The sequence below is a fragment of the Anguilla rostrata genome, chromosome 1 (genome assembly GCF_018555375.3).
Source record: "Anguilla rostrata isolate EN2019 chromosome 1, ASM1855537v3, whole genome shotgun sequence".
NCBI classification, from domain to species: domain Eukaryota; kingdom Metazoa; phylum Chordata; class Actinopteri; order Anguilliformes; family Anguillidae; genus Anguilla; species Anguilla rostrata.
The window spans coordinates 72,525,990-72,552,685 of record NC_057933.1 but is presented as its reverse complement, the minus strand read 5'-3'; the positions used below and the strand labels follow the sequence as shown (position 1 = coordinate 72,552,685).

The following is a 26,696-nucleotide window of genomic DNA, read 5'->3' as shown; positions in this document are numbered from 1 at the left end:
AACATCAAAGGACTAGTGTAGGAGGGATTTAACAGTGATTCTGGTGCTTCTGGTGCCCAACAACGGACAAAGAGACCACTCTGATGACTGGATTTAACGAACGTTTCTCCGTAATTTCTTTCCTCATTATATTATATTACATTACATTACAGGCATTTAGCAGACTCTTATATCCACAGCACCTTGCGTAACTTTTTTTTTTTTTTTTAACATAGCATCAATTTATACAGCTGGATATTTACTGAAACAATTCAGGTTAAGTGCTCTTACATACCGACTACATAAAAGGAGTTTGGAGACTTGGCAGCGTTCTCAGCTTTTTAAAAAGAGAGTGTCTTTCCAAAGGTTAAAAAAGTGACTTACATTCTCGCACAGCGTGCGAGGTAAAGGCAGTAAAAAGCACATAATGGAGCTTTACTTCATTTAGCTTAAGTACAGAGTGCGGCTCGAAGGCGGCCGGGCAATTTGAAACAGACAATGAAGCTTTTCTGCATCCGCAGTGTGGCAACACTGTAATTCCTTAAAATTACTGGGCTGTGTATTATGATGAAGAAGATGCGGCCAGTACGGAACGAGTTGCATCCATTCCGAGGCACGCGGAACTGCATCGCAGTAATTCCAGTTCCGATTGGGGAGGAACTACACACTGCCAGAGCTTCTGGGGAATATACTGAACCCAAAGTTGTGCTCGGTAGAGGTAAAGAATATTATCATAATGGAAAGTAAACGAGGAGCTAGCCAAAAAGGGTGTTGCATAGGTCTAGTGCATTTTTAACATATCCGTGCCGCTATGGCTCCAAAAAAAGTCTTAGAACTGAATATATGCTTTTCCTTTTTTTAACCTTAATCAGGCACAGCACAACCATATTCATTTGTAGCGGGATTTTAATTTCAGCACACGTCCGGTCAGCACAGGGTAGTCATGAGCTTATCATAAAAGACCTCGTAAACAACCAAGGAGAAAAAAAAAAGAAAAAAAAAGAATGCACCCCAAAATTAACTGCAAAATATGTCCCCAAGATCCACTCTCCCTATCAATGGCTGGGCAGGACTGCATTGGCAGGAAGCACCACAGTGATTATTTTAATCATAACTTTGTCAGAAGGGAAATGAAATGACCTTCAGTCATCAGATTCCATTGGGACTGTGACACAAACACATATTTTTGGCTGGCAATCATAAAAAGAATGGCAACGTTTAAAAATGAACAGCAAATGCCAGTCATAACGTGTATATGCATGAAAACAGGCTACAGTGCAGTGCATAAGTATTTGGACAGTGTTTCTGTCATTTTGAGGTTAAAGTGCAGGCTGTCAAGGGCATTTCAATCCATATTGGGTAGGAATTACAGCCCTTTGTGTAGTCCCATTTTAGGGGAGCAGAAGTTATTGCACAGTAGGCTGCAGTTTGCTGAAAGGCACGTTTTAAAAAAAAACTGCAGAGTTCAGGAATAATGTCTTCTGGACAAATGACACAAGTATTAACCTGTACCTAAGTGATGGAAAGAGGAAAAGGTGGAGAAAGAATGGAACTGACCGTTATCCAATACCACCCAACCCCCCCAATCTGTGAATGATGGTGGAGGTTGAGTTATTATTGGGCTCGTATGGCTGCCACAGATACTGGCTCACTTGTCTTCACCGATGATGTGACTGCTGACAGCAGCACCAGCAGGATGAATTCTGAAGTGCACAGAAACATCTTATCTCCTCGGATCCAATCAAATGCCTCAAAACTTATTGGATGGTGCTTCACCTTGCAGCACGACAATGACCCCCAAACGTACTGCTGAAGCAACCAAGGGGCTTTCCAGGGCCAAAAACTGAAATGTTTTTGACCCGGGCAAGTCAATCACCCATCCCCGAATCGCTGAAGACAAGACTGAAGGCAAAACCGCCTCAGAAACAAACAGGAACTGAAGATGGCTGCAGTACAGGCCTGGCAGAGCTGCATCAGGGAAGACGCTCAGTGTCCGGTGATGGCTATATGTCACAGACCTCAGGCAGTCATCAAATGCAACAAATTTGCAAACCAAGTATTAAAACGTGACAAATATTTCAGATTGTTAATTTGTACAGCTACTTTTAGTCCCCTTAAATTGGGGGAGCGTATAAAAAGGGCTTTAATTTCCACACGAACAATACGGACGTAAATACCATCGAAGCTGACAGTCTGCACTTTAACCGCATATTCATTGTTTCATTTCAAATAAAATGTGCTGGTATACGGGGCCCAAAACAACCAAAATGGTGTCACTGTCCAAGCACTTACAGATCACATTACTGTATATGCCAAATTAACTCTGACTAAAAGGTTAACAGGGCGGTTGCCTTGGTGACTGCATGTTCCCGTGCTTGTTATTCGACATCACGTCTGCCAGGCAAGCGCTGCGGCGGTTCGGCGCGGCGCCGGGGCAGCTGGGACAGAACGCGACGCAAGAGACGAGCCGGCGGGCGCGTGCCCCCGGACCACGCCCCGGCGAAACGACAGCCGCAAACGCAACAGGAAGCGGAGACATTTTATTACAGGAACTGCAACGGACTGAATCATCACACACGTCCAAAACCGCCAATGCCCTGACTATATATATATATATATATACACATATACACACTGTACAAAATACAAGCAATTTCATCATTTCACAGGAAATGTTCTCTCAATAAAAAGTCTTTGTTGCTTTTCGTTTTTCATTTGGAAAATCCCTCCTTCCTTGCGACATGCACTCCTACAACCTCCTCTCCCTCTGCACTTCAACTGCTGGATCTTCCCTTCATCACATTTCTTCACTGAAGTGCACTTCCTCCACTTCACATCTCCTTCCTTTTCACTCCCTCTCACTATACCTGTCACACACAAACACACACACTTACTCAAATACATACCCATGAACTCTCCCTGCCTCTCTCTCTCTCTCTCTCACACACACCACACACACACACACACACACACACACACACGCACACACACACACACAAGCACATACACACACCCCTGTCCCTATCCTCCCTCCCCCTCCCTCCCCGCCTATTCCAGCACGACCTCGATGGACTGCTGGATGTCCTGCTCAGTCACCACGGAGACGGAGGGGTGGAAGAAGACCAGGGAAGAGGCGTCCGCGTGGTACACGGCGGCGGCGGCGTCGGAGGCGGGGGTCTGCACCAGCAGGATGGTGCGCACGGCGGCCTCGCCCTCTGGGGCGGGGCTCGGGGCGACGGGGGCGGGGCTCGGGGCGGCGGGCGCGGGAGCGGGAGCGGGCAGGTGCCCGAGCGCCCGCGCGTGCTTGTCCAGGTTGGAGCGGGAGCGGAAGGTGCGGGGGCACTGGGCGCAGGCGTGCGGCTTCTCGCCGCTGTGCGTGCGGGCGTGCTCCGTCAGGCGCGCCGCCACCGAGAAGCTCTTCCCGCACACCCAGCAGCAGAAGGGCCGCGCCCCGCTGTGGATCCGCTCGTGGTCCTGCAGGTGCGGAAGCTGCCGGAAGCGCTTCCCGCACTTGGAGCACTGTGGCCACACACAGAGAGGGGGATGAGGGAGGGAGGGAGGGAGCGGGGGAAAAGAGTGACAGGAGAGGAGAACAGAGGAGACGGCAGAGGGGAGGGGGCAGCAGGGGGAAGGGGAGAGGAGAGAATATTGTATAAAAATTTAATTAAAATAAGGACTTGAGCATTAAGTGTTACATTAAACTAATTTAGCTAAATTACTCCACCGGAGCAGTATGTGCAATGGTACTGGATCTGGCGAACAACATATGCAGACCAGTATGGGTATGTGCAACATCCTCATAAGGCTTAATAATATGCTGACTGGGCTAACTGGGCTAACAATGTTAACTGCTAACACAGCAAAGAGGCAAAAAAAAACACAGCAGAGGACGTGTGACAGCGAGTGATACAGTCACGCCAGTGAGACTAAAGGCCAGATAAACACAGCCGGTGTGGGAGGACCAGAGCACAGACCAGACCACGCAGCTTAAACGCACATGAACGCATTTCCCATGATTCACCGCAGGCCGCGCGCGCGCGTTCCGCTGCTCGTCGTCGTCGTTAGCGGCGGCTCCCGCGCGGGGCCGAGGCCGGCGGAGCACAAAAAGTGCTGCTGTGCGGCGCACAGGAGAAAGCCCGCGCCTCTCTCACAAACTCAAAGGCTACGGCGCACGCAAAATGGCCGACTCCAATTAGGCCTGTCAATCGCTGGTTCGATGCAATTCGAATTGTAAAAAAAAAAAAAAATAAATAAATAAAATAAAATAAAAAATGACATTAGTCATTGGAGCGTGAAAATTAATATTCAAATGTGAAAGAAAAGAATGAAGCGTATCCTAATTGCCGCTGCCTTCCTTTCAACCGGAGTGGAGTTAAACCAAAAATAAATCTGCCTCCTCTGTGGGTCGGGTCGTTTCCGTGCTGTTTGATGGACACGTTTGCTTCATCCCTGGTGCGAACAGAACATGTAATTTCTGCCACTGGGATTACAGTGAATACAGAATTAAGTGAATAAAAAGGAGATTGGCACTGGCCTGACATTGGCATAAAATGCTTAACCAGTTAAGTTAGTTTTACCCACTTCTTTTTCCATGCTAGCGTTTTGTGAGTCCTAGCGGTTTGGGAGGATAATGTTAAAACTACGCTGATCTTAGGTTCTTCTCCAAAAGGTCCAAGAAACTATATTTTTCACTTTTAATTTAATTGTAAATTATCCAACAGGATAAAGAATTCTTTATTCTTATTTCTCGAAACGGTGTGCCTTAATGCCTTTAAACAAAACATTATAAACAAGCATGACACAGGTGGTATGCAAATAGTTTACGTATAACCGGAAAGTATAATTCAACATTTAATATTGTAATACATATTAAAATATATTGGAATGTATTTTTTTTTGAAGGAATATTCAAACGCCATTTTTGGCCAATGTTGACAGCCCTGACTCCAACTGGCATTTCAAAGAACGTGTACGAACGCGTCACACTGCTGACTGGCACACTTCCTGTCACGCGACTTGCGGACTGGCACACTTCCTGTCACGTGACTTGCGGACTGGCACACTTCCTGTCACATGACTTGCTGACTGGCACACTTCCTGTCACATGACTTGCTGACTGGCACACTTCCTGTCACATGACTTGCTGACTGGCACACTTCCTGTCACATGACGGCGCCGGGGGTACCTCGTAGGGCCTCTCGCCGGTGTGGATCCTCATGTGCAGGTTGAAGGTGGAGGCGTAGGCGAAGCCCTTGCCGCAGTGCTCGCAGCGGTAGGGGCGGGGCTTGCTGGCGGCGGCCTTGCCCTGCCGGTGGGTGAGGACGTGCTTGTCCAGGGCGGTGCGGGACAGGAAGCGGTGGCGGCAGGGCGCCATCGGGCAGCGCAGCGGCGTCTGCCCCGTGTGCGACAGGCGGTGCAGCTCCAGCCCCTCCTGCGTCACGCAGCAGTGCCCGCACATGTCGCACTCCAGCTGGCCCATGCTCCGCCCCCGGCCCTGGCCACGCCCCCGGCCCTGACTGCGGTCCTCCTTCCCCGAGCAGTGCAGCATGTGGTTCTCCAGGACAGACTGGTTCAGGAACTGGATGGAGCAGATGGGGCAGGTCTTGGGCTCCTTCTCTGTGGTGGGAGATGGACAGACGGACAGACCATCAGTCAGTGAGACAGCCAGATAGACAGACACAGAGTTTCTTCACTGAACGAACACTTCAGCCTCTGTGCCACTGAGCCAGCAGTAGAACTACATAAACTAACCAGTTTTTTTCTTAGTTTTTTTCGAGCAGGGGCTATCTTTGGGGAAAGCGCAGTCTCAGTACAGCACTAAAATGACTCAAATGTGGGGTGGGGGGGGGGGGGGGGCTTAGGATCTCAGTTTCTCCTGGACATGCATTAAACCACAGGGGGTTCTCTGGAACCATGTGAGCTCGGGGGAGATAGGGGAGAGGGAGAGATAGAGTGAGAGACACAGAGAGGGAGAGGGGGAGAGAGAGAGAGAGGGAGAGAGAGAGAGAGATAGAGGGAGAGAGCTCATCCTCCAGACCGATGAGACGTTTCCTGTGGGGCAAGGGGAGGACCAGATTAGGCTGGTTAATGACGAGGTGCGAGCAGAGCGAGGCGAAGCCTGTCAGAGGGGGGACGGAGGGACGTGTTAATGAGAGAGAGAGAGGGAGAACAGAGAGGGGCGGGAGAGGACGGGACGGGACGGCGCTGGGCGCAAGGCGAGCGGGCACGGGGGCACGGGGGTTTGGGGGTCCGGAGGGCAGGGAGAGGCACGTCGGCAGGAAGGGCAAGAATGAGTCAGAGGAACAGCAGCGGGAGAAGGCTGGTCCTCCTGACTCAATGCAGCGACGGAAGCGTACCGAACGCCACCGGCACAAAGGTAAAAACAAGACTGCAGAGGGCAGGGAACATCTCCAGGCTGTGCGGTACGGTATTTTAGGCCTTTGACATGACGTGCAAATTCACACTGTTGTCCTTTGTTATGGGCTGCATCGAGAATAAAAAAGGCATAATTCTGCACAGAACTGTCACCGTGGTGACACCCCAATTCTGTTGAAGTTGTCCAAACATTAATGGAAGCGGCAGACTGCCTATTTTTTTTTTCCATTTTAAAAAGACGTTTTTAACAGAAAAAGGACGTCCGCTTCTCCCAGACAGCAGCTAATGCGCTCGGTCATTTTTACTTAATTTTTTTTTCGATAAGCGCCTGCTTCCAATCCCCAGCCCGGCCACCTGGGGTACTGCTACCGATTTATTTTTCCGCAGAACTACACTTACTGAGGAAACCTTTCCCCTCCAAATCAATAAGCGCAACTTGCCTTTCAATTTTTAAATTAGTTCTGTCTAGTCAAGAAAAAAAAACCTAAATTGAGAAAAAATGGCATTTTCCCCCCGTTTTAATAAGCAAAATGATCCTGAGCTTTCACTCGCGAGGCTTGTTCAAACTCCCAGTGCCGACAAACTCCTCAAGACGAAAGCATTATCTTCCCAGACGCAACGCACTTTTTATTTTTTTTTTTTTTGTATTTTCGGAGGTGAGAGCTGCCTGTTATCCGGCAGTCTGCGGGCCACCTGCGTCTCTTCCCGGGGCTCAGACTTCTGCACTCTTCTCAGCAGGGACGGAAGACCGGCGAGGACAGACGGCCTGCTTCACTCCGAGCGCTTTCTTAAAGCAGCGGGCCCGGCGGCCATTTGCAAATCCCCCCGGTTACGAACGCCGCGGAACACAGGGCGGGGACACAGCGCCGGGCCGCGAGGCCGCGACGGTCAAGGCCGGCGAGCGGGTCGGGCTGTTTGTTTAAATCACAGGACCTGATGGGACCTGGAGCCGCGGAACCGAGGGCAGAGACGCCCCCGAGACCGAGCTCACATCCGACTGGGAGGGAGGATAAGAAACCAGACCAGGGCCTGGGCTCTTACTGAGCCGTCATGGAGGCTGAGAGAGCAGGCATGAACATGTAGAGCGAGCGAGCGAGTAGCGCTAGGACAAACAGACACGCTCAGACAGACAAAGTAAGCACCGAAGGGGCACACAGACAAGCTCAGATAGAGTGAGCAGTGCTCGGGCAGACAGACACACTCAGACAGACAGACGGAGCAGTGCTGGCACAGACGGACACACTCAGACAGACAGAGGGAGCAGTGCTAGAACAGACGGACACACTCAGACAGACAGACGGAGCAGCGTTGGGACAGAGGGACACACTCAGACAGACAGCGGGAGTGAACTCTGACCTTGGTGCATGAGTGTGTGCTGGTCCAGGTGTTTTTTGCGCTTGAAGGTCTGGCCACAGTCCGAACAGGAGAACACACGAGCGGCATGAGTGAGTCTACCCGAGAGAGAGAGAGAGAGGGGGGGGGAGAGAGAGAGAGTTTTAACAAACCTTTATTGTACAATACATACCGCCATTCAGCACAGCAAAATAAAAGAAACCTCCAAATCAAAAAGAATAACAAATACCAAGACACACACACACAAACACACACACACAAAACAAACAGAAAAAATAAAAAGGAAAGGAGAAAAACCTGAACAAAGAAATACAACGCAAACCTTCACAGAAAGAAACATATAACCATTTGTATAACCGTTAGCTTAGTGTTGTTAAATATTAAACCTCCTCCCTCCAAAATACAAACAGTCTCCCCATGGTACAGAGAGACAGAGAGAGAGAGAGAGAGAGAGAGAGAATGATTGTTATGATTGTTGTTATCACTACGCTTTGGCAATACGCATTTTGAAGTACTTCATGCAAATAAAGCATCTGAATTGAATTTAAATGTGAGAGAGAAGGGGGGGAGAGAATGAGAGAGAGAGGGGGAGAGAGAGAGAGCACTTGAATGTTAAGCTTGTAAAAGTAAGTTAATGAGAGCTCATGCACATGTTTCAGTGCGTGAATGAGTGTGCGAGCGAGCCAATTAAAACGAAGAAAGGTTTCAGCGGCGCACACCAATGTTCTTTTTCCTCTCTTCACCGGCACTCCGATCCTGGGTCCACCGAACTCCAGTAAAACACCAAAGCAACATTTCACAGGGTCAAAAAGCCGTCCAAAGCTCTGTTCCACGTTCCCCGGGCGACACCGGGCTGAAAGCACCCTCCCGGCGCGGCGAGCCGGAAGTAGGGAAAACAAATTGGCAAATTTGCGTCGTCTGGCTGGGGGGAGCGCCCGTCTGGGACGGCTACCCAGCGGCCCCACCTGGGGGAAGCCTCCTTAAACGGGCCCACGGCCAGCGCGAGGGCGAGGAAACGGAGCGAAGGGGGCGCGGCGGTGTCGACGGGCGGCCATGTTTCTCCCCGCGGGGCGGATAAATCGCGGGAGAGGACCGAGGAGTCGGCGCTCCTGAGAGCCCTTGACCTGCATCATCGTCATCTTCAAATCGAGCCGTAATTCCTCATCCCATTCGGCCAAATTGCCTTTATAACCGCTGCGTCTGATACGCGAGACCAGGCCTGCATCTTACCATAACCAGTACCGCAACGTACCATAATTACAATAATGCTGCAATTTCCTTGCGAAATTACAAATTGCCTTGTTGCCATGGGGATTTTAGCGAGGACGCGTAGTTTCTCAACGCGCTCCTCTTAAGATCTGTGCGCGCAGCATTGTGCACGTGAAAAACACTTCCAGTTTCTAGTTTCTCTTATGCGCGCTCAGGGAAAGCAGCGGAAACCCCTGACCAAAGGGAATTCTCGCACAGAGCTGAGAAGCGCGTTTCCACCGTTTCTGAAGTGCTGTTGTGACACGCTTTCCGCAAACGAAGCGTGCCTTCAGGCGCGCAATCACGCCACTCCCATCGAGTGCTCTTCAGCACGCTGGAGGGCCACAGAAGATTAGGGTCCCCGCGCATAAAACAAATACAGCTGCTGAACTCAGCGCTGCCCTGCGGACAACAGCCTGCCGAGGTTTCCATAGCGCTGTGGACAACAGTCTGCCGAGGTTTCCATAGCGCTGCCCTACGGACAACAGCCTGCCGAGGTTTCCATAGCGCTGCCCTGCGGACAACAGCCTGCCGAGGTTTCCATAGCGCTGCGCTGCGGACAACAGTCTGTAGAGGTTTCCATAGCGCTACGCTGCGGACAACAGCCTGCCGAGGTTTCCATAGCGCTGTGGACAACAGTCTGTACAGGCTTCCATAGCGCTGTGGACAACAGTCTGTACAGGCTTCCATAGCGCTGTGGACAACAGTCTGCAGAGGTTTCCATAGTGCTGTGGACAACAGTCTGCAGAGGTTTCCATAGCGCTGTGGACAACAGTCTGCAGAGGTTTCCATAGCGCTGAACTGCGGACAACAGTCTGCAGAGGTTTCCATAGCGCTGTGGACAACAGTCTGCAGAGGTTTCCATAGCGCTGTGGACAACAGCCTGCCGAGGTTTCCATAGCGCTGTGGACAAGTCTCTACAGGCTTCCATAGTGCTGTTTCCATAGCGCTGTGGACAACAGTCTGCAGAGGTTTCCATAGCGCTGTGGACAACAGTCTGCAGAGGTTTCCATAGCGCTGCCCTGTGGACAACAGTCTGCAGAGGTTTCAATAGTGCTGTGGACAACAGTCTGTACAGGCTTCCATAGCGCTGTGGACAACAGTCTGCAGAGGTTTCCATAGCGCTGTGGACAACAGTCTGCAGAGGTTTCCATAGCGCTGCCCTGTGGACAACAGTCTGCAGAGGTTTCCATAGTGCTGTGGACAACAGTCTGTACAGGCTTCCATAGCGCTGGGGACAACAGTCTGCAGAGGTTTCCATAGCGCTGTGGACAACAGTCTGCAGAGGTTTCCATAGCGCTGTGGACAACAGTCTGCAGAGGTTTCCATAGCGCTGTGGACAACAGTCTGCAGAGGTTTCCATAGCGCTGTGGACAACAGTCTGCAGAGGTTTCCATAGCGCTGAACTACGGACAACAGTCTGCAGAGGTTTCCATAGCGCTGAACTGCGGACAACAGTCTGCAGAGGTTTCCATAGCGCTGAACTGCGGACAACAGTCTGCAGAGGTTTCCATAGCGCTGTGGACAACAGTCTGCAGAGGTCTCCATAGCGCTGCCTGTGGACAACAGTCTGCAGAGGTTTCAATAGTGCTGTGGACAACAGTCTGTACAGGCTTCCATAGCGCTGTGGACAACAGTCTGCAGAGGTTTCCATAGCGCTGTGGACAACAGTCTGCAGAGGTTTCCATAGCGCTGCCCTGTGGACAACAGTCTGCAGAGGTTTCCATAGTGCTGTGGACAACAGTCTGTACAGGCTTCCATAGCGCTGTGGACAACAGTCTGCAGAGGTTTCCATAGCGCTGTGGACAACAGTCTGCAGAGGTTTCCATAGCGCTGTGGACAACAGTCTGCAGAGGTTTCCATAGCGCTGTGGACAACAGTCTGCAGAGGTTTCCATAGCGCTGTGGACAACAGTCTGCAGAGGTTTCCATAGCGCTGAACTGCGGACAACAGTCTGCAGAGGTTTCCATAGCGCTGAACTGCGGACAACAGTCTGCAGAGGTTTCCATAGCGCTGTGGACAACAGTCTGCAGAGGTCTCCATAGCGCTGCCCTGTGGACAACAGTCTGCAGAGGTTTCAATAGTGCTGTGGACAACAGTCTGTACAGGCTTCCATAGCGCTGTGGACAACAGTCTGCAGAGGTTTCCATAGCGCTGTGGACAACAGTCTGCAGAGGTTTCCATAGCGCTGCCCTGTGGACAACAGTCTGCAGAGGTTTCCATAGTGCTGTGGACAACAGTCTGTACAGGCTTCCATAGCGCTGTGGACAACAGTCTGCAGAGGTTTCCATAGCGCTGTGGACAACAGTCTGCAGAGGTTTCCATAGCGCTGTGGACAACAGTCTGCAGAGGTTTCCATAGCGCTGTGGACAACAGTCTGCAGAGGTTTCCATAGCGCTGTGGACAACAGTCTGCAGAGGTTTCCATAGTGCTGTTTCCATAGCGCTGTGGACAACAGCCTGCAGAGGCTTCCGTCGCTTTGGTCCCTTCCGTGCTTGCACAGCCGCAAGCGCACCGAGCTAAAAATCACAACTGCCAGCCTGCGCCGCTGAACACAGGCCAGTCTATCTGAATACTCAGCAGTAAAGCAAGGGCAGCTGCCCCCCCCCACCCCCCCACCCCACACCCCAATGCCTTTTGTCAACTCCGAGCAGAGCCTGACGGACCGCCTCCTCACGCCTCGACGGGGAAGATCAAACGCACGAAGGGGAGAAGAGCGCGAGGCTTCCGGCCGACGCCGCCGCCGCTTCGGACGGGGACGCGGCTCACACGATAGCCATCAGCATAACGGCCATCAGCACGTACCTGGCAAGGTCAGGACACAGCCCACAGCGGCTCATTAGCACACGGCTAGCGCTCCTCCTCTCCCCTACCCGCTTCAGCGCAGGCTTCCACGGGGTTGCGTCGTCAAAGCCTCTCCCTCCCTCCTGCCCCCATTCAGTCGCAGTAATTTAAGACACACTCAGTGAACTGTCCTTTCCGTAGAGCAACTTTTCAGACAGAGTTTCCTGCGAAAAGCTGAACACAAATAAAAAGGAACTGAACTGAATTCTCTGACTGCAGTTCGGAAGTTGGTATATTTTTTTTCTCCCCGGCAGTGGCTCCCTCTACTAAAAAAAAACCTTGGGACTGTCCCAAAATGAAGTTGGTTTCGCAACCAGTGACACTTACTGAGCCGCCAACACCAGGACACTCCTGTGAACCAGTGTCTCAGAAGTGTTCCGGTTATCATAATAATCATAATTATTCAACAGGGACATCCTATATACCCATATGCACAAATACAGAAAGAGGAGTTGTAATGCAAACACCATTTCTGGCTGTGACTAAAATGTTCTTCTACTTTGACTCTGCTGTGCAGAAGCTGAAATTAAAAGCGTTTCAGCATTTTTTTTCCTCCTCTCTCTCCCAGATAGCTGGTTAGCAGACTGAATAATTACTCTGAATTAAAAAAAAACACCGTTTTGCTCAACTTACCATTAAAGAAAACACGGAAAAATAAGAGTAAGCACGGCGCCCCGAAGGGGGTTATTATGCGACCGCGGCATTAACTTGCCCCCGCGCGCACTCCAGTAAAATGGCGTTCGGCGCGTCGGCGAAACGACGGTCCCGTGCTGCGCCCGGCACACTCCAGCCTCCATCGGCCCGCTTTAAAAGCGGGTCTCTCTCCCGGGCAAGAGCGCCCCGCCAAATAAATAGAGCGCAGTAGCAGCGGCGGCGCCGTCCCGGTAACGGTGTGTGATCTGAGGCGACGTCCCTCGCTAGCCTCCGGCTGGGTTTCGGGTCGGTCGCGTTTCTCAGAAAGCGGCCCGCGTGTTTCTAAAATCCGAGCGTTAAGGAGATAAAAAAATAAAAATAAAATTAAAAAAACACGGAAACGGAGCACAGCGCGACAACGCCGTTCGTGCCGGCGACGGGTTTATGAAGCGCTGCGTTTGGGGGACGGAGAGTTCGGAGAACCGGCGAGACGCTGAAAGAGTCGTTTCGGTGCGATGTCCCTAACGCTCTTTATCTTAATTAAACACGCAGCGGCAGAGGAACAGGAGACGGTAACATGGGTGTACGCCCGGCAGGCTAAAATACAAGCGCAGGTAATTTACCCATAATGCCCCCACGTTTAGCCGCGGCATCGAGCGCGTATCCGTCCACTGCTGCGTAAATAAAGATGGATGCGTGGCATTAAAATGTTCTCTTCACTCAATTACCTTATTCCTCACGAACACTGCTGCAGGGAACACGGCTAAATTAAATCAAGCCAATGCGCCGGGCCCCCCTTCTGCACGTGCTCAGAGCGGGCCGGGCATGCCGAGATGCCGAGCTTCGTAGAGGGTCTACGCTACGCCACACCGACCCGGAGGAGGGCGCGGTGAGGGGGATGGGCGCAGGGATGGGCGTGGGGGACGGGCATGGGGAGTGGGGCGTGGGGGATGGGTGTGGGCGTGGGGGACGGGCATGGGGAGTGGGGCGTGGGTGTGCGTGGGGGACGGGCATGGGGAGTGGGGCGTGGGGGATGGGTGTGGGCGTGGGGGAAGGGCATGGGGAGTGGGGCGTGGGGGATGGGTGTGGGCGTGGGGGACGGGCATGGGGAGTGGGGCGTGGGGGATGGGCGCGGGCGTGAGGAACGGGTGCGGCGGGCGGGCGCGTACCTGTGCTTCTCCAGCTCGGCCCGCGTGTGGAAGCTGGCGGGGCAGGCGGGGCAGGCGGCGGGCAGCTGGGCCCCGCCCCCCTTGCCGTGCATGGCCAGGTGGCGGCGCAGCGTCTCGGGCTGGCTGAAGGCGCGGCCGCAGCGCGGGCAGGCGTGGGGCCGGCCCTCGGCGTGGGCGCGGCTGTGCCGCAGCAGGTTCCCCGGCCGCGAGAAGGCCTTGCCGCACACCTTGCAGCCGAACAGCTTCTCGCCCGTGTGGGTGAAGACGTGGGCGCGGAGCAGGCAGCGGCGGGTGAAGGTGCGGCGGCAGTGCGGGCAGGCGTGCGGCAGCGGCGTGCGGGACCAGCTTCTGCTCAGCTGGGAGGTCTGGGGCTCCGCCTCCACGGACGTAGCGCCCCCCTGAGCGCCCACCTTACTGAGGAACACGCTCCCACCTGTGCCATTCTCAGCTGCAACACACCAGAAGGCACACACACACACACACACACACACACACACAGCACACACACGCAGCACACACCACGCAGCACAGCACACACACACACAGCAGCACACAACAACAGGCAACACGTAGCACACAACGTGCAGACACACACACACAATCAGACACGTACAAACACAGGAAACACAGTTTGGCATGAAACACAGTCTTACATAAACATGTGCGCGTTTAGAAAAAAAATAACATTTATTTACATTTTAAATAGTCATACATGAAAGAAAACAGAAACTATATATTTATATTCTTGATATATTTTCTGTTTGGTGTGTGTGTGCCTTTGTGTGCGTGTTTGGTGTGTGTGTGTGTGTCTGGTGTGTGTGTCTGGTGTGTGTGTGTCTGGTGTGTGTGTGTGTGTGTGTGTATCTGGTGTATGTGTGTGTGTGTGTGTGTGTGCGTGTATGTGTGTCTGGTGTGTGTGTGTGTGTATGTGTGTGTGTGTGTGCATATTTTTCCTGCACGTGGAGATGAATTACACAGCCTGCAGAATCGCGTGAGCCTCACCCTTTGCCCTCTTGTGTAAGAACGCGAGCCCAGGGCTGCCCGTCCTCTTTGGCGCAGCGGAGAGCGGCGCGTGGGCAGAGGACGGGCACGCGGCCCCCGCGGGAGCCGCGGGAGCCCCCGCCCCGCCCGCCCCGGCCGCCGCCCCCTCCTGCCCCGCGCCCGCGCTGCCCTTGTGCTTCCTGCGGTGGTACAGGAAGAGCGTGGTGTTCATGAAGCCCTCTCCGCACTCGGGGCAGCGGTGCAGCGCCTCCTGCAGGCCGTGCGCCGCCCTGCGGTGCTCCGCCAGCACCGGCTCCGTGCTGAAGCCCGAGCCGCAGTCCACGCACAGGAAGTTGGGCGGCCCCTCGTCCGGCGGGGCCTCGGGCTTGACGTCCGCCTCGCTCCCGTCCGAGTCCGGCTCCTTGGGGTCGACGGCGGGGTCCTGGGAGTCCGCCGCCTCTCGCTCCGCCTCCTCCGCCGCCTCCACCCCCTCCGTCCCCGCCTCTTCCACAACTACCTCGCCGTCCACCGCCTGCTCGTCCGAGAAGCAGGTCTGGACCGCCACGTCGACGGCGGTCGGCGGCCGCGGCGCCTCCCTGGGGCCTCCCTCCCTCCGGCGGTGCTGCTTGCGGTGGTAGAGGAAGAGCGTGGTGCTGAGGAAGCTCTCCCCGCAGACGGGGCAGCGGTGCAGCGCCCCCTCCAGGCTGTGCTGGGACTTGCGGTGCGCCACCAGCTCGGGCACCAGGGTGAAGGCGGCTCCGCAGTCCACGCACAGCAGGCCCAGCCGCGGGCCCGTGGCCTTCCGGCTCCCCCGCCGCCTCGGGGGGGGGCTCTGGCCCTCCGCGTCCGCGTTTGGCTCCACCTCCTTAGTGGGCGGGCCTTCCCCTGGCACCCCCCCGCCTGTGCCCCCCACTGCGCTTAGCTTGGTGCTCTGCAGGTAGGCGTGGTCCTGGCTGACCGCCAACTCCTTCTCTCGCCCCTCTGTCCTGGCAGGCTCGTTTTCCGCCACTTTTGCCGCATCCCCTCCCTCTGGGTCTCCTCCTCCTACTGCGTCTCCTCCTGCCACTGCGTCTCCTCCTGCCTCTGCGTCTCCTCCTGCCACTGTGTCTCCTCCTGCCACTGTGTCTCCTGCCACTGTGTCTCCTCCTGCCACTGTGTCTCCTGCCACTGCGCCTCCTCCTGCCACCGTGTCTCCTCCTGCAACTGCGTCTCCTCCTGCCACCGCGTCTCCTCCTGCCACTGTGCCTCCTGCCACTGCATCTCCTCCTGCCACAGCGTCTCCTGCCACTGCGTCTCCTCCTCCCACTGCATCTCCTCCAGCCACCCCGTCCCCAGTCTCCCCCACGGCGGCCTCCCCATCCGGGTTCTGCTCAGGGTTCTCCCCGGTGCTGCTCTGCTCGGTCCCGCCCGGCTGGGGCTCTGACCCGGGCGCGTGGCACAGGCCCAGCTTGCGGTGCTGCTGCCACAGGCCCAGCGACTCAAACAGGCACCCGCAGTCCCCGCACTGGTACTGGATCTGGCTGTCAGAACCCGCTGCGGTCGCGCCCTGGTCCCTCGGTTCCGACAGCACCACGGTCGTCTGGTTCTGGTCCTCGCCCAGCAGGTCACAAGCGGTCAGCAGGGTCTCTGAAAGCGTCTGCTGGGAGAAGACAAGGGTGCGCGTGAGCGATGAGTGGAATCCTTTACCTGGACCTGCACTAAATAAAACGGTACAATCACATTATTCATCTCACCGTTACTTAACCAGGGCAGTCACACTGAGACTCACATGTCTCCTGCAAGTGAGCCCCGGGGTCTACACGTCTCGACAGCGGAGGGAAGCAAGGGGGCCCACACAGGAGTGGGGGATTCGAACCCAGAGCCGACTGGGACTTGAACCCAGAGCGAGGGAACGGAGCTAACCACTGTACCAAAATATCACATATCGCAAACACCTGAGCAACTGAACTGAGCACCTTCCTGCATGGACGTCTGCTCGTCTTTCGGGGGCGTAAGAAAGGGAGAACTCAGCATCGAGAGGAGGAACGGGCAGCGATGCCGAGAGACATCGCTGGAGTCCAGGTGCGGCCCGGGGGGGGGGGGGAGGGCGCGAGGGCAGGAGAGTCGAGAGTCCGGACTCGATGTCCGGGAGCCCATGCTGGAGACGCGAGCCTCTTCTCCTCCGTCAGAGACCTCGCGTGTCCCCGCCCACGGTCGCGCGTGACGCCAGCGGACGGGCGGAACAGAGGGCAGCAGGGCGCCACGTTCGGCCGCGATCCCTTCGCCGCCTTCGTTCCGGAAGCTTCCCCGCAGCTCGCACTCCGCTCGCCTCACCTCAATTAGCTACACAGCCAGCGCTTCAGCCTTCGCTGAAACAAGCCCCAGACGCAAGGCCCAGCGACTCCGTAACCGTGGCAACATAAAAGCCTGGCTAAGTTACAGTTAAGAGCTTGAAGTGTAAAGGATTAGTGCTCCAATACACCCTTCTATATGAATGGAATTTACATGGATTACCGAAAATGAAATTCCTCTGTGAGGCTATAGTCAGCGTTTCACAGCTGAACAACGGTCTCCAAAAGGAATCATCACCATTTTTCACAAAGAAAAAATGTAATGAAAAATAAAAAAAAATGTTGTTCAGGAAACCACATAAAACCGAGTGACTGTAATAACAGATGATGTAAAAATAACAAACGGGATACTTTCCCTGTCCCAGTTTTGCGCATTTTTTATCGCTAATATTCAAATAACTTTGTATTTCGCTGCTTCCTTTTGTTGGTTCGCAACCGTATTGAAGGCCCAGTTCCCCCTTAAAATGAACTGTTTATTCCTGTTTTTTATCATTATTAGTAAAAGGGAGGTGCAGTAGATTCTTCAAAACGTCTACAATATAAATGAGATACCATGTGAATGAAGATAATACACTCGCACTAGGAATGGCTAAGGTTCAGGGTTCACTGCACATCCACCCTTATTTGCACACTGGGGATCAAAATTCGCCTGCGAAAAGGCAAACCATTCCAACCCTGTAAAACGTTAATCTCAAAATGGCCGCCACATCAAACGGATGAGTTTCAGACGATGCGTTTGCCCGAGGAACCGTAGCTCTCGGTTTTAACCCCAGCACGGCTTTGGGGCCCAGATGCCACCTCAGCCTGATTTTGAGCCAGGAAAAAAAAAACCCTGTTAACAGGCCTTTATCTGTTAATAAAGTACATTTATCTTTCCATTTCCTGGTCCCGCTTTCAAGCCTACGGGTTATCTGTGTTGTCCTTGCGGTGCACTTATTTTCAGCTGACTGACGGAATGTGCGCTGCCTCAGAGAACGTCCGCTCGCGAGCAACAGCTAGATCTGTATTAAATCTCTCCCTCGCTCGCTCTCTTTCCTTCTCTCTCCCTCCCTCTCATCTTTCTTTACGTTTCAGCTAGCAGAACCGAAAAAAAAATTCAATACCAGCTCGAGTCCGGCAGCGCTGGAGGTTTCGCCAATTATCATCGTTTTAAAAAAGATTCTTTAAATGTTGGAAATTCTCTTAAAACTCCGGTGAAAGTCCTTAATAAAACCGACAGCGCTGGGGACACTGTGGGAGGATTCGTCTTTGTATTCCGATAATATGACGCATTTAAAAGGGCAGTTAGTTACCTAATAAGAATGATATGCCCATTTTGAGTTGATAACTCTTGGGGAAAATCTCACAAAAGATGAGCTTTTAAATTCCTAATGAGAAAAGAATCGAGCGGATGGAGGAGAAGTCGAAAGGCCTCCGAAACGGACTCGGATCTATTTCAGGAGCCTCTGTTTCTGAGGAGTGACAAACATCAGTGGGAAATGGCAAGCAAACAGCAATATCGCTATGACTCCCTCTCTCTCTCTCACACTCCACATCTCTTAATTCAAATCAGAGCAGCGTTTATAGCATTTTACGAGCCATGAAAATAAATAATATCCGTGACATTTGCGTCCTTTCGGTTAGCCTAACGGCCGATGCGCAACGCCACCCCTGCGTTTCAGACCCCTGGTGTGAGACACAGCAAGGCGACGCGACGTCAAGAGCGACCGGGCGTCTGCCCCGGAATTTCTCTCCGCCTTAAACACAGGAAAGCGCACGCGCGCCGAAAAAGCACACTTCGCTCCTGTTTTACGATCCGGGGGCCATCAAGACAAAGCCTGAAATTCCCCACCCCCGTGTCAATCGGGCAGATCTTCAGTTCCGGCCCCCCGACGCGCTCCAGGGGTCCCACTCGCCGTAGCGACGGCTTCCGTTCGCACGGGCTGCAAGCGCTCCCTCTCTCTTACGGCGGTGTCCTCTTCGCGCGACATTTTTAAAAAAACTACGATAATTTAGGTAATGGAGTCAAAATGAAAATAATCGGGCAGCTGACGGGGACCCGGGCCAAAAAGCCAGAAGGCACTTAGGCTTTATAGAGCGGCACAGCGGCCGGCTCCTCTGCCTGGGGCTCGGCGAGCTCCTCACCAGGAGGAGGGGCGGGGCTGAGCGCCGCGTCTCTCTCAGGCTCGCCCTTCTGCCCGCCACTCGACACAGCCCACACCAGAGTGCACGTGGAAGAGTGTGCAGTGATGCACTGCGGCTGTGCACTGCTCAGCCTACGGGCGGACACGGTAAGAAGCAAGGAGGTCGTGGGTTCGAACCTCGGCTTGGGGCCTTTCTGTGCGGATTTTGCACGTTCTCCCCGTGTTCGTGTGGGTTTACTCCGGGTACTCCGGTTTCCTCCCACGCTCAAAGACACGCATGTTAGGTGCACTCCTGCGGTTTCCCTTGACCAAGGCACTGGCCTCAGAACTGGAGTTGGTCCCCGGGCGCTGCACTGTGGCTGCCCACTGCTCCCAAGTAGCTAGGATGGGTCAAAATGCAGAGGACAAATTACCCCAGGGGGTTCAATAAAGTATATCTTTATCTTTATCTCTTTACCCGGAGCAGGGGTCAATATGAGCACCGGAAACACCAGAGCTGAGGCCCTGACAGCACAGAGATAAAAGGGACTGATAGAATCCACAAGGATATTGATACCTATTCTGCCACAAAAAATATATATTTCATTCATTAATCACACTTGGGTATATGTCCTCCGCGCTTAATTGCAGGATCAGTACCTCATCCTGGAGACCAGGGTGCGCTGCGATGAATTCCTCCTTCCTTTCAGCTTCAGGGTTGCAGGTCAGCTGGTGCACGAGCACTTCCTCCAGCGTGCTGAACTCCTGGCAGCAGGGGAAGCACATGTACACCGAGGTCTCCATCCCTGAGAGAGGAAAAACAAGACCAGGTTAGAGCCTAGTGTATGGCTGGACCTAACACACGTGATCCGGCCGACCAATGGTGTAACTTCATCACTCGCTCAGTCACTCAGTCACAGACATTCGTGTTTGTAGGGCTGGCCCCGCTGTTGCGGTCCAGCCAAAAACAAAAAACAAGAACAAAAAAACAGGGTGGTCAGGCTCATTGGAAAATCAATCACAGCTCTGGCATTGACCCAAAGGAACAACTGAAAGCCAACCAGCTTTGCGATGTGCATTTGACTCACTATTTTTATGAAGAAACTAGAACGCGTCCATCACCCTATTGTGCAAGCTTTTATTACAATAAAGTTCTCAGTAATCACATCGTAATTCAAAAACATATTATTTTCCATTAAATCATGAAGCAAAAAAAATAAAAAAAGGGTCTTGAATGTTTCTTTTATGTCCTGTTGTTTATGAGGAAATAGGCCTGTGTGTTTTATGTGGATGATCTTGGAGGAGATGAATCCTACGGGCGCCCGGGGCACAACTGCCCTCGTGCCAGCTTACTGTAAGGGGTTAGTTAAGGCGACAGACCAGACTCGACGGCACATTAACTCCTCCCCGGGAAGCAAACGTGGTGTGAAGCGGCGGGCGTGAAGCCCTCCCGTGTTCCTCCGCTCCTGGCGCGGATTCGCCGGGCGAGCGAGCGAGCGAGCGAGCGAGCGAGAGACTCGCAGATGGTCAGCTGGGCGGTGCTGGCCCCAGAGCTCTGGATCTGTGAAATGATGCGAACGCGGAATCTCGCGCAACGGCTGCCACCTCAGCGCTGGAGCCTTCGCGCAGACGCCCTTATTCCCCCCCCCCCCGGGGGCAACGGGTTTCCAACGGAAGCGGAGAATCCCAGCGACAGGCTGACGGCGCTGAAGCAGTGCGTCGCGGGCACCTGTCATTCAAACTCCCGCCCCGGAGCGAAACCAGCCAGCCCCCGGTTTCATTCACTAGTCCAAAAAAAAATGGTATACAGACCCTGATCTCCATTTCATTCCACCTTATGAATAGCCATAACTGACCAGCTATACACCCAAACATCAAACTGTCTGGCTCAGTTTAGTCTTAGTCTCCTTAAAAGAATGGAAGGTAATAAAGGCAAAGGGTGGACACATAGGTACTTATTTCCAGACTGTAATCTGGCCGTCCATTTTTTTGCAGCTACCTTGTGGCTTGCATCCTGCAGTGTAGCATCTGTAGTTCATTTTGAGAATTCTTCTGTGGACCGTAGTGCGACGACCTCTGTCGAAAGTTTCCTGTCTACATTTGTCTCTGCTGTGTGTGTGTGTGTCTCCTCCTGGTTTGTCATCAGATTGGCCAGTTACACGTCCATTTACTCGGTATGGACACCCCCTCTAATTTGTGGGTTCTTCTACTTCAGCCACACCCATTGCCAACAGGTGCATACAGCCATGCAATCTCCATTGACAAACACTGGCAGTAGAGCGGGTTGTACTGAAGAGCTCACGGACTTTCAACGTGGCACTGTCAAAGGATGCCACCTTCCCAACAAGTCAGTTTGTCACACATCTGCCCTGCTACAGCTGCCCTGGTTAAAGTGCTGTTACTGTGAAGTGGAAACACATCGGGGCAACAACAGCTCAGCTGCAAAGCGGCAGGCCAAACAAGCTCACAGAACGGCACTGCCGTAGCACAGTGCGTAAAAATCATCCGTCCTGGACTGCAACGCTCACCACCGAGTTCCACACTGCCTCTGGAAGCAAAGCCAGCACAAAAACTGTTCGTCGGGAGCTTCGTGAAATGGGTTTCCATGGCCGAGCAGCCACACAGAAGCCTAAGATCACAATGTGCAATGGCAAGCGTCAGCTGGGGTGGTGTAAAGCACACTGCCATTGGACTCTTGGGCAGTGGAAACACATTCTCTGGAATGATGAATCGCACTTCACTGTCTGCCAGTCTGATGGACATATCTGACGGATGAATCTGGGTTTGGTGAATGCCAGGAGAATACCTTCCCAAATGCACAGTGCCAACTGTAAGGTTTGGTGGAGGAGGAATAATGGTCTGGGGCTGTTTTTCATGGTTTCGGCTAGGCCCCTTAGTTCCAGTGAATGGAAATATTAATGCTCCAGCATGCAATGGCATTCTAGGGAACTGTATGCTTCCAACTTTATGGCAACAGATTGTGGAAGGCCCAGTCCTGTTTCAGTATGACAATGCCCATGTGCACAAAGCAAGGTCTATAAAGAAATTATTTACCGAGTTTGGTGAGGAAAAACTTGACTGGCTTGCACAGAGACCTGATCTCAACCCATTCCAACACCTTTGGGATGAATTGAAACGGTGACTGCAACCCAGGCCTTAACGCCCAACATCAGTGCCCAACCTCACTAATGGTCTTGTGGCTGAAAGGAAGCCAATCCCTACAGCCATATTCCAAAATCAAATGGAAAGCCTTCCCAGAAGAGTGGAGGCTATTAGGCAGGAAAATGCCTGAACACATGAACATTACACCCATATGTGTAATAGGCCTACATACAACAGGCATTAATATGGAGTTGGATCCCCACCCCCTTTGCTACTATAAGTGTTTTTTCAAGCCGCCTATAGGAGAAATCGCAAAATAATAATAATAATAATAATACATTTCTTTTTTATAAAAAATTGAAAATGGTCCATGCATTTATTGGTACAATTTGGTCTTGAATCACACTGCATTTCAAGTTTTGACTGCTTTAAATTTTACATGCAACCTTAGACATGCTAAATTAACTGCGATAGAATTTTCTTAATTGCATAAAAGAACGAGACAAGCAGAACAAGCATACAACCGCACGTGCCAGCGTCCGCTATCAACTTTTTCAACAGAGCCAGTCTACCTTTGACGGTCTTGTTTCTTTATAGGGCAACTGTCGGTTGATTTATGTCACATCAGCTGATTTGTTACCATATTTATAGATCATTGTGCAATGTTATTGGACATAATTCCATGAAAATTGTTTTTTTTAACCGATCCATTTACAACTGAATCAATGGGAAATTCTGTGCAAATACCTAAATTATGCAATAATCCATTATGCAATTAGGTGGATTCTACTGTATTATCATTAACTAACAGTCAAAAACATGTAATTTTTTAAACAAACCTCTATGTCTAATAAAGGACAACATATTTTGTGTTACTCTGAACAGATTGTTAAAAATTCTCCCTTTGTAACACACAAATCGTATATTTCCAATACACTTGTTACTTTGACACAAAATGTTTTCAGAGTAACGCAAAAGTAGTAGCACAAAAAGTGTGCAGCCAACACAACCTATTTTACAGAGCATACACTGTTTTGTTTCTGTGCAGACTGTGCAGTGTTGTTTAAGGTACAAGTAACACCAGTGACAAAAAGGATGGTTAAAAGGTTAATTACTCTTGTACCCTAGAAGCTTTGAGTGACAAAAATGAAATGTATTTCAAGTCATCTTGCAATTCCAAATACCACTATTCCTGTAGAACAACTAGAAAAACACGTAAATCCTTCAGTACAGGCTTTATTATCCCCAAATTCTGGCACTTACAATATATAGCCCTTAAATAAATATTTTTAATTGTTCCAATTATCATTTTTTTGTCACGTTTCATTTTTAAGGCCTAAATCTGGATGCACTGTGGCGGCCTCTGAAGACCAGACTTCATTGTAGCCTAAATGTAGTCACATATAGGGAGACGGCACATTCAGTTGACAGTGGCAATAAGGCCAGAACGACCGCAGTCGCTGTCCAGTCATCAGCTAAGACCTATTTTGAGCCAGGAAAAACCCTGTGTGAACACACAAACACAGCATATTTTATCAAATGTGAAAAATTAAATTTTTTTTTTTTTTAAAGATAATTCAACAAAAGCAACACTTAAAACGTGTTGCAAATATTCATGGCCATTATCATCAGTACGTTACACACCGGCCCTGTGCCAGGATAAGACGACAGAACCCTGTCTCAGTGTTTTCATTAAAATATTAGTGAACAAATAGTAGAGGATCTTTGACCGTTCCTCCATACACAATCTTTAAAGATCCTTAGGAGTCTTCGGTCTCCGTTCCTTAACTGCCTTCAAACCGGGAATTTCCTATCAGGTTCAGTTGTGGAGTTTGAGAAGGCCATTGAAGAAAAAAATTAATTTTATGGTCAGTTAAGTATTTCTTAGTTGATTTTGACATTTCAATCGTTTTTACAGTTTGCAATCATTTTTATTCTGATTTGTTTTAGAAGCCGTTATAAGGACAAGAATTGGAAAGTAGCGTCAGCTAACGTTACCGTTCCCGCTCCGTTTACCTAGGTAGCCAAACAGTGGAGGTTGCACGTGGTCAAAATATAACCAGTCAACGTTGACAACCAATATTGAATCATGGATAGTTCCAGAAAGTGCTTGCTAATGGTTTCTGCAATGTTACAGAGTTGCATGTGTGGTAGACGCAAAGCGCCTCTCGCTAAGTTAGTTAGCTAGCTAGCTAGCTAGCAAACACTGCCTTGGCTTAACATTGCGGGAAACTAGCGCGCAGCTAGGCTAGCTAATGCCTGCAGAAAGCGACAGCTGCCATTAACAATTGCTGCCATTTACAATCAGCCTGTTACGTTGCTTTTTTCTGATGGATAGTAATTATATACGTTAGTTACCAAGCGTCCGAGCTATTAGAACACGGACTTCATAGAATAGCTACCTCAGCTTTAGCCAACTTATTTATTGCTAGCTGGCAAACTCTGATATGACCGTGCCTGTCCCACTTCTTCTGTGGTGTTATGGCGGTAGTACGACTGCCTCCTCTCCCTCGGCGGGGTACTGTTTGCTTTCTCCAATGATTAGAGATGGAAAGATCATTTGCTGTAAATTTGGAATAAAATAAGCGGAATGGCGTATATAATTTGTCCTACAGATTTCCGTGAAATGTAATAAAATAACTTACCTTATCGCCAATCCGAGTCCATTTACATTCTACAGAAAAGTGGCAAACATGTCGGTGGCGTATCAGTAATAGCGCAGCCGGTTGGCTCGTTTCCTTTTTGAATACACCAATCGCATTCTCGAACTTCCTACTCATGAAGCCGTGCGCTGTAGGCGTATTTTTATTCAGTCTATGCCTATGAACTGTACCACCGAACAGTTTTGTGAGCTGTCTATGATAAACGATCTGTGAAAACATAGATGGCCGAAATAGAATATAATATAATTACAATTGTATAATAAACAAATTAAATAACTATTCTAAGAGTCTAATTATATCATTATGCAATTCTTTTATTTCCCGCAAGTTTGTTTCAATATTATTTTCCCACTTCCAGTATTAAAAAATGAATAGGCTTATGAATGTCAACAGAAATGTATTTGATATAAAACAGTGCATTTGTTCTTGTACAATAAAAAGTTATTGCAAATTGTAAGAGACTACTTTGCATCAACAAAAAACACTTTTTCAAAGAAATGTATTTTTCTGTCCCTAGCACTTAAAAGGTGGTTCCAGTACAGTGCTGTGAAAAATGATTGGCCCCTTCCTGATTTTCTCTATTACTGTATATTTGTTACACTAAAAGGTTTCAGATCTTTAGGGGAAATGTAATATTAGACTAGGGAGACCAGAGTTAACACAAAACACATTTTTGGAAATATCATTTCATTTATTCAATGAAAAACATGATCAAACACCCATATTACCCATGTGAAAAAGTAACTGCCCCCTTAAACTTACTAGCTAACTGGCTGTACCACTTTTAGCAGCAATAACTGCAACCAAATGCGTCTTTCACATCACTGTGGAGGAATTTTAGTTTGCGCTTTTTTGCAGAACTGTTTTAATTCAAACAATTTGGTAGGTTTTTTGAGCAAGAACTGCTTGTTTCAGGTCCTGCCGCAGTATCTCTTGGGCTCATGTCAAAACTTTAATTTTGTTTCTTTTCAGTCCTTCAGGTGTGGACTTGCTTTTGTGTTTTGGATCACTGCCTTGCTGCATAACAACAATTAGGCTACCCTTCAGCTTCAGCTCACGGACAGATGACTGGACATTCTCCTTAAGAATTTTCTGGAACAATGCAGTATTCATGGTTCCTTCAGTAGTGGCAAGTCATCCAGGTCCCAAGGCAGCAAAGCATTGCCACAGCATCACACTACCACCACCACGTTTGACCGTTGTTATGATGTTCCTGTTGTGAAATGCTGTATTCGCTTTACGTCAGACATAATGGGACTCATGTCATCCACAGTGTTCCACTTTTGACTCATCTGTCCATAGGACATTATCCCAAAAGGCTTGGGGATCATTCAAGTGCTTTTTTTTTGCGAATGCGAGACAAGCATTGATGTTTCTCTTGGTTAGCAGCGATTTCCGCATTGACAGCTGATGTGAACTTTAGGGTGGATTTGGCTGGAGTTTTCTTGTTACTTGATGCAGGCCATCAGCTCTCATCAAGGAGGCCTCTGCTCCTAACCAGTGGCAGCCCTACTGCAGTACTGTGTGTCACTGCAGTGACTTGAGAGGCGCAATTGGTAATTCCCAACTGGGCTCATTTGATGTAATGTCAATTACCATGTTATTGCTTTCTGTAATGCCTGTGTACAGTGCAGTACTTCTTGACGCATGTTGTTTAGCGAACTTGAGGATACTGACAGAGGGTGCACTATCCACACTGGATCTGTGGACACTGTTTCGGTGTTCATACAGGGGATCACCCCAGAGCCAGTTTTTGTCTCAAAACTAAGTTACTGCCACCAAGTTGTGGGTACTGTATTATTACCACAACAACAGTTATAACAGGAAGCAATGGGCTGTGTGCATGTTTGCTTCTTTCGGTGTTCCGATGAAGTCATAATCATTCAGGAAATTATCGCAGTATGAAGGACGAGACTC

The 26,696-nt window shown here is 50.8% G+C and overlaps 1 protein-coding gene across 4 annotated transcripts; it reads right to left on the bottom strand.

Moving 5' to 3' along the window:
• Positions 1–867: 867 nt before the first annotated feature.
• znf574 (zinc finger protein 574) lies at positions 868–24,884 on the bottom strand. 4 transcript variants are annotated; one of them, XM_064298507.1, is made up of 8 exons: positions 24,762–24,884; positions 19,675–19,820; positions 14,604–16,221; positions 13,602–14,049; positions 7,711–7,805; positions 5,165–5,595; positions 3,043–3,498; positions 868–2,846 (listed from the first exon to the last, which is right to left on the bottom strand). In XM_064298507.1, exons 2-8 carry the CDS (start codon positions 19,816–19,818, stop codon positions 2,841–2,843), a joined length of 3,198 nt encoding a protein of 1,065 aa, XP_064154577.1. In that variant the 5' UTR covers positions 19,819–19,820; positions 24,762–24,884; the 3' UTR covers positions 868–2,840. The 4 variants fall into 4 exon arrangements, with proteins under 4 accessions (XP_064154577.1, XP_064154549.1, XP_064154568.1 ...); XM_064298479.1 differs by lacking the exon at positions 868–2,846 and having other exon boundaries at positions 3,028–3,498; XM_064298498.1 differs by lacking the exon at positions 868–2,846 and having other exon boundaries at positions 3,028–3,498; positions 14,604–16,218.
• Positions 24,885–26,696: the final 1,812 nt, after the last annotated feature.

Bases quoted from the DNA above. Each gene is read 5' to 3' on its own strand.
- znf574 (XM_064298479.1), bottom strand. From the start codon at position 19,818: ATGGAGACCTCGGTGTACATGTGCTTCCCCTGCTGCCAGGAGTTCAGC. The intron at 16,222-19,674 runs GTACTGATCCTG...GTCTTCTCCCAG, and splicing joins ACCCTGGTCTCCAGGATGAG to CAGACGCTTTCAGAGACCCT. The intron at 5,596-7,710 runs GTCAGAGTTCAC...CTCCCACCACAG, and splicing joins GCACACACTCATGCACCAAG to AGAAGGAGCCCAAGACCTGC.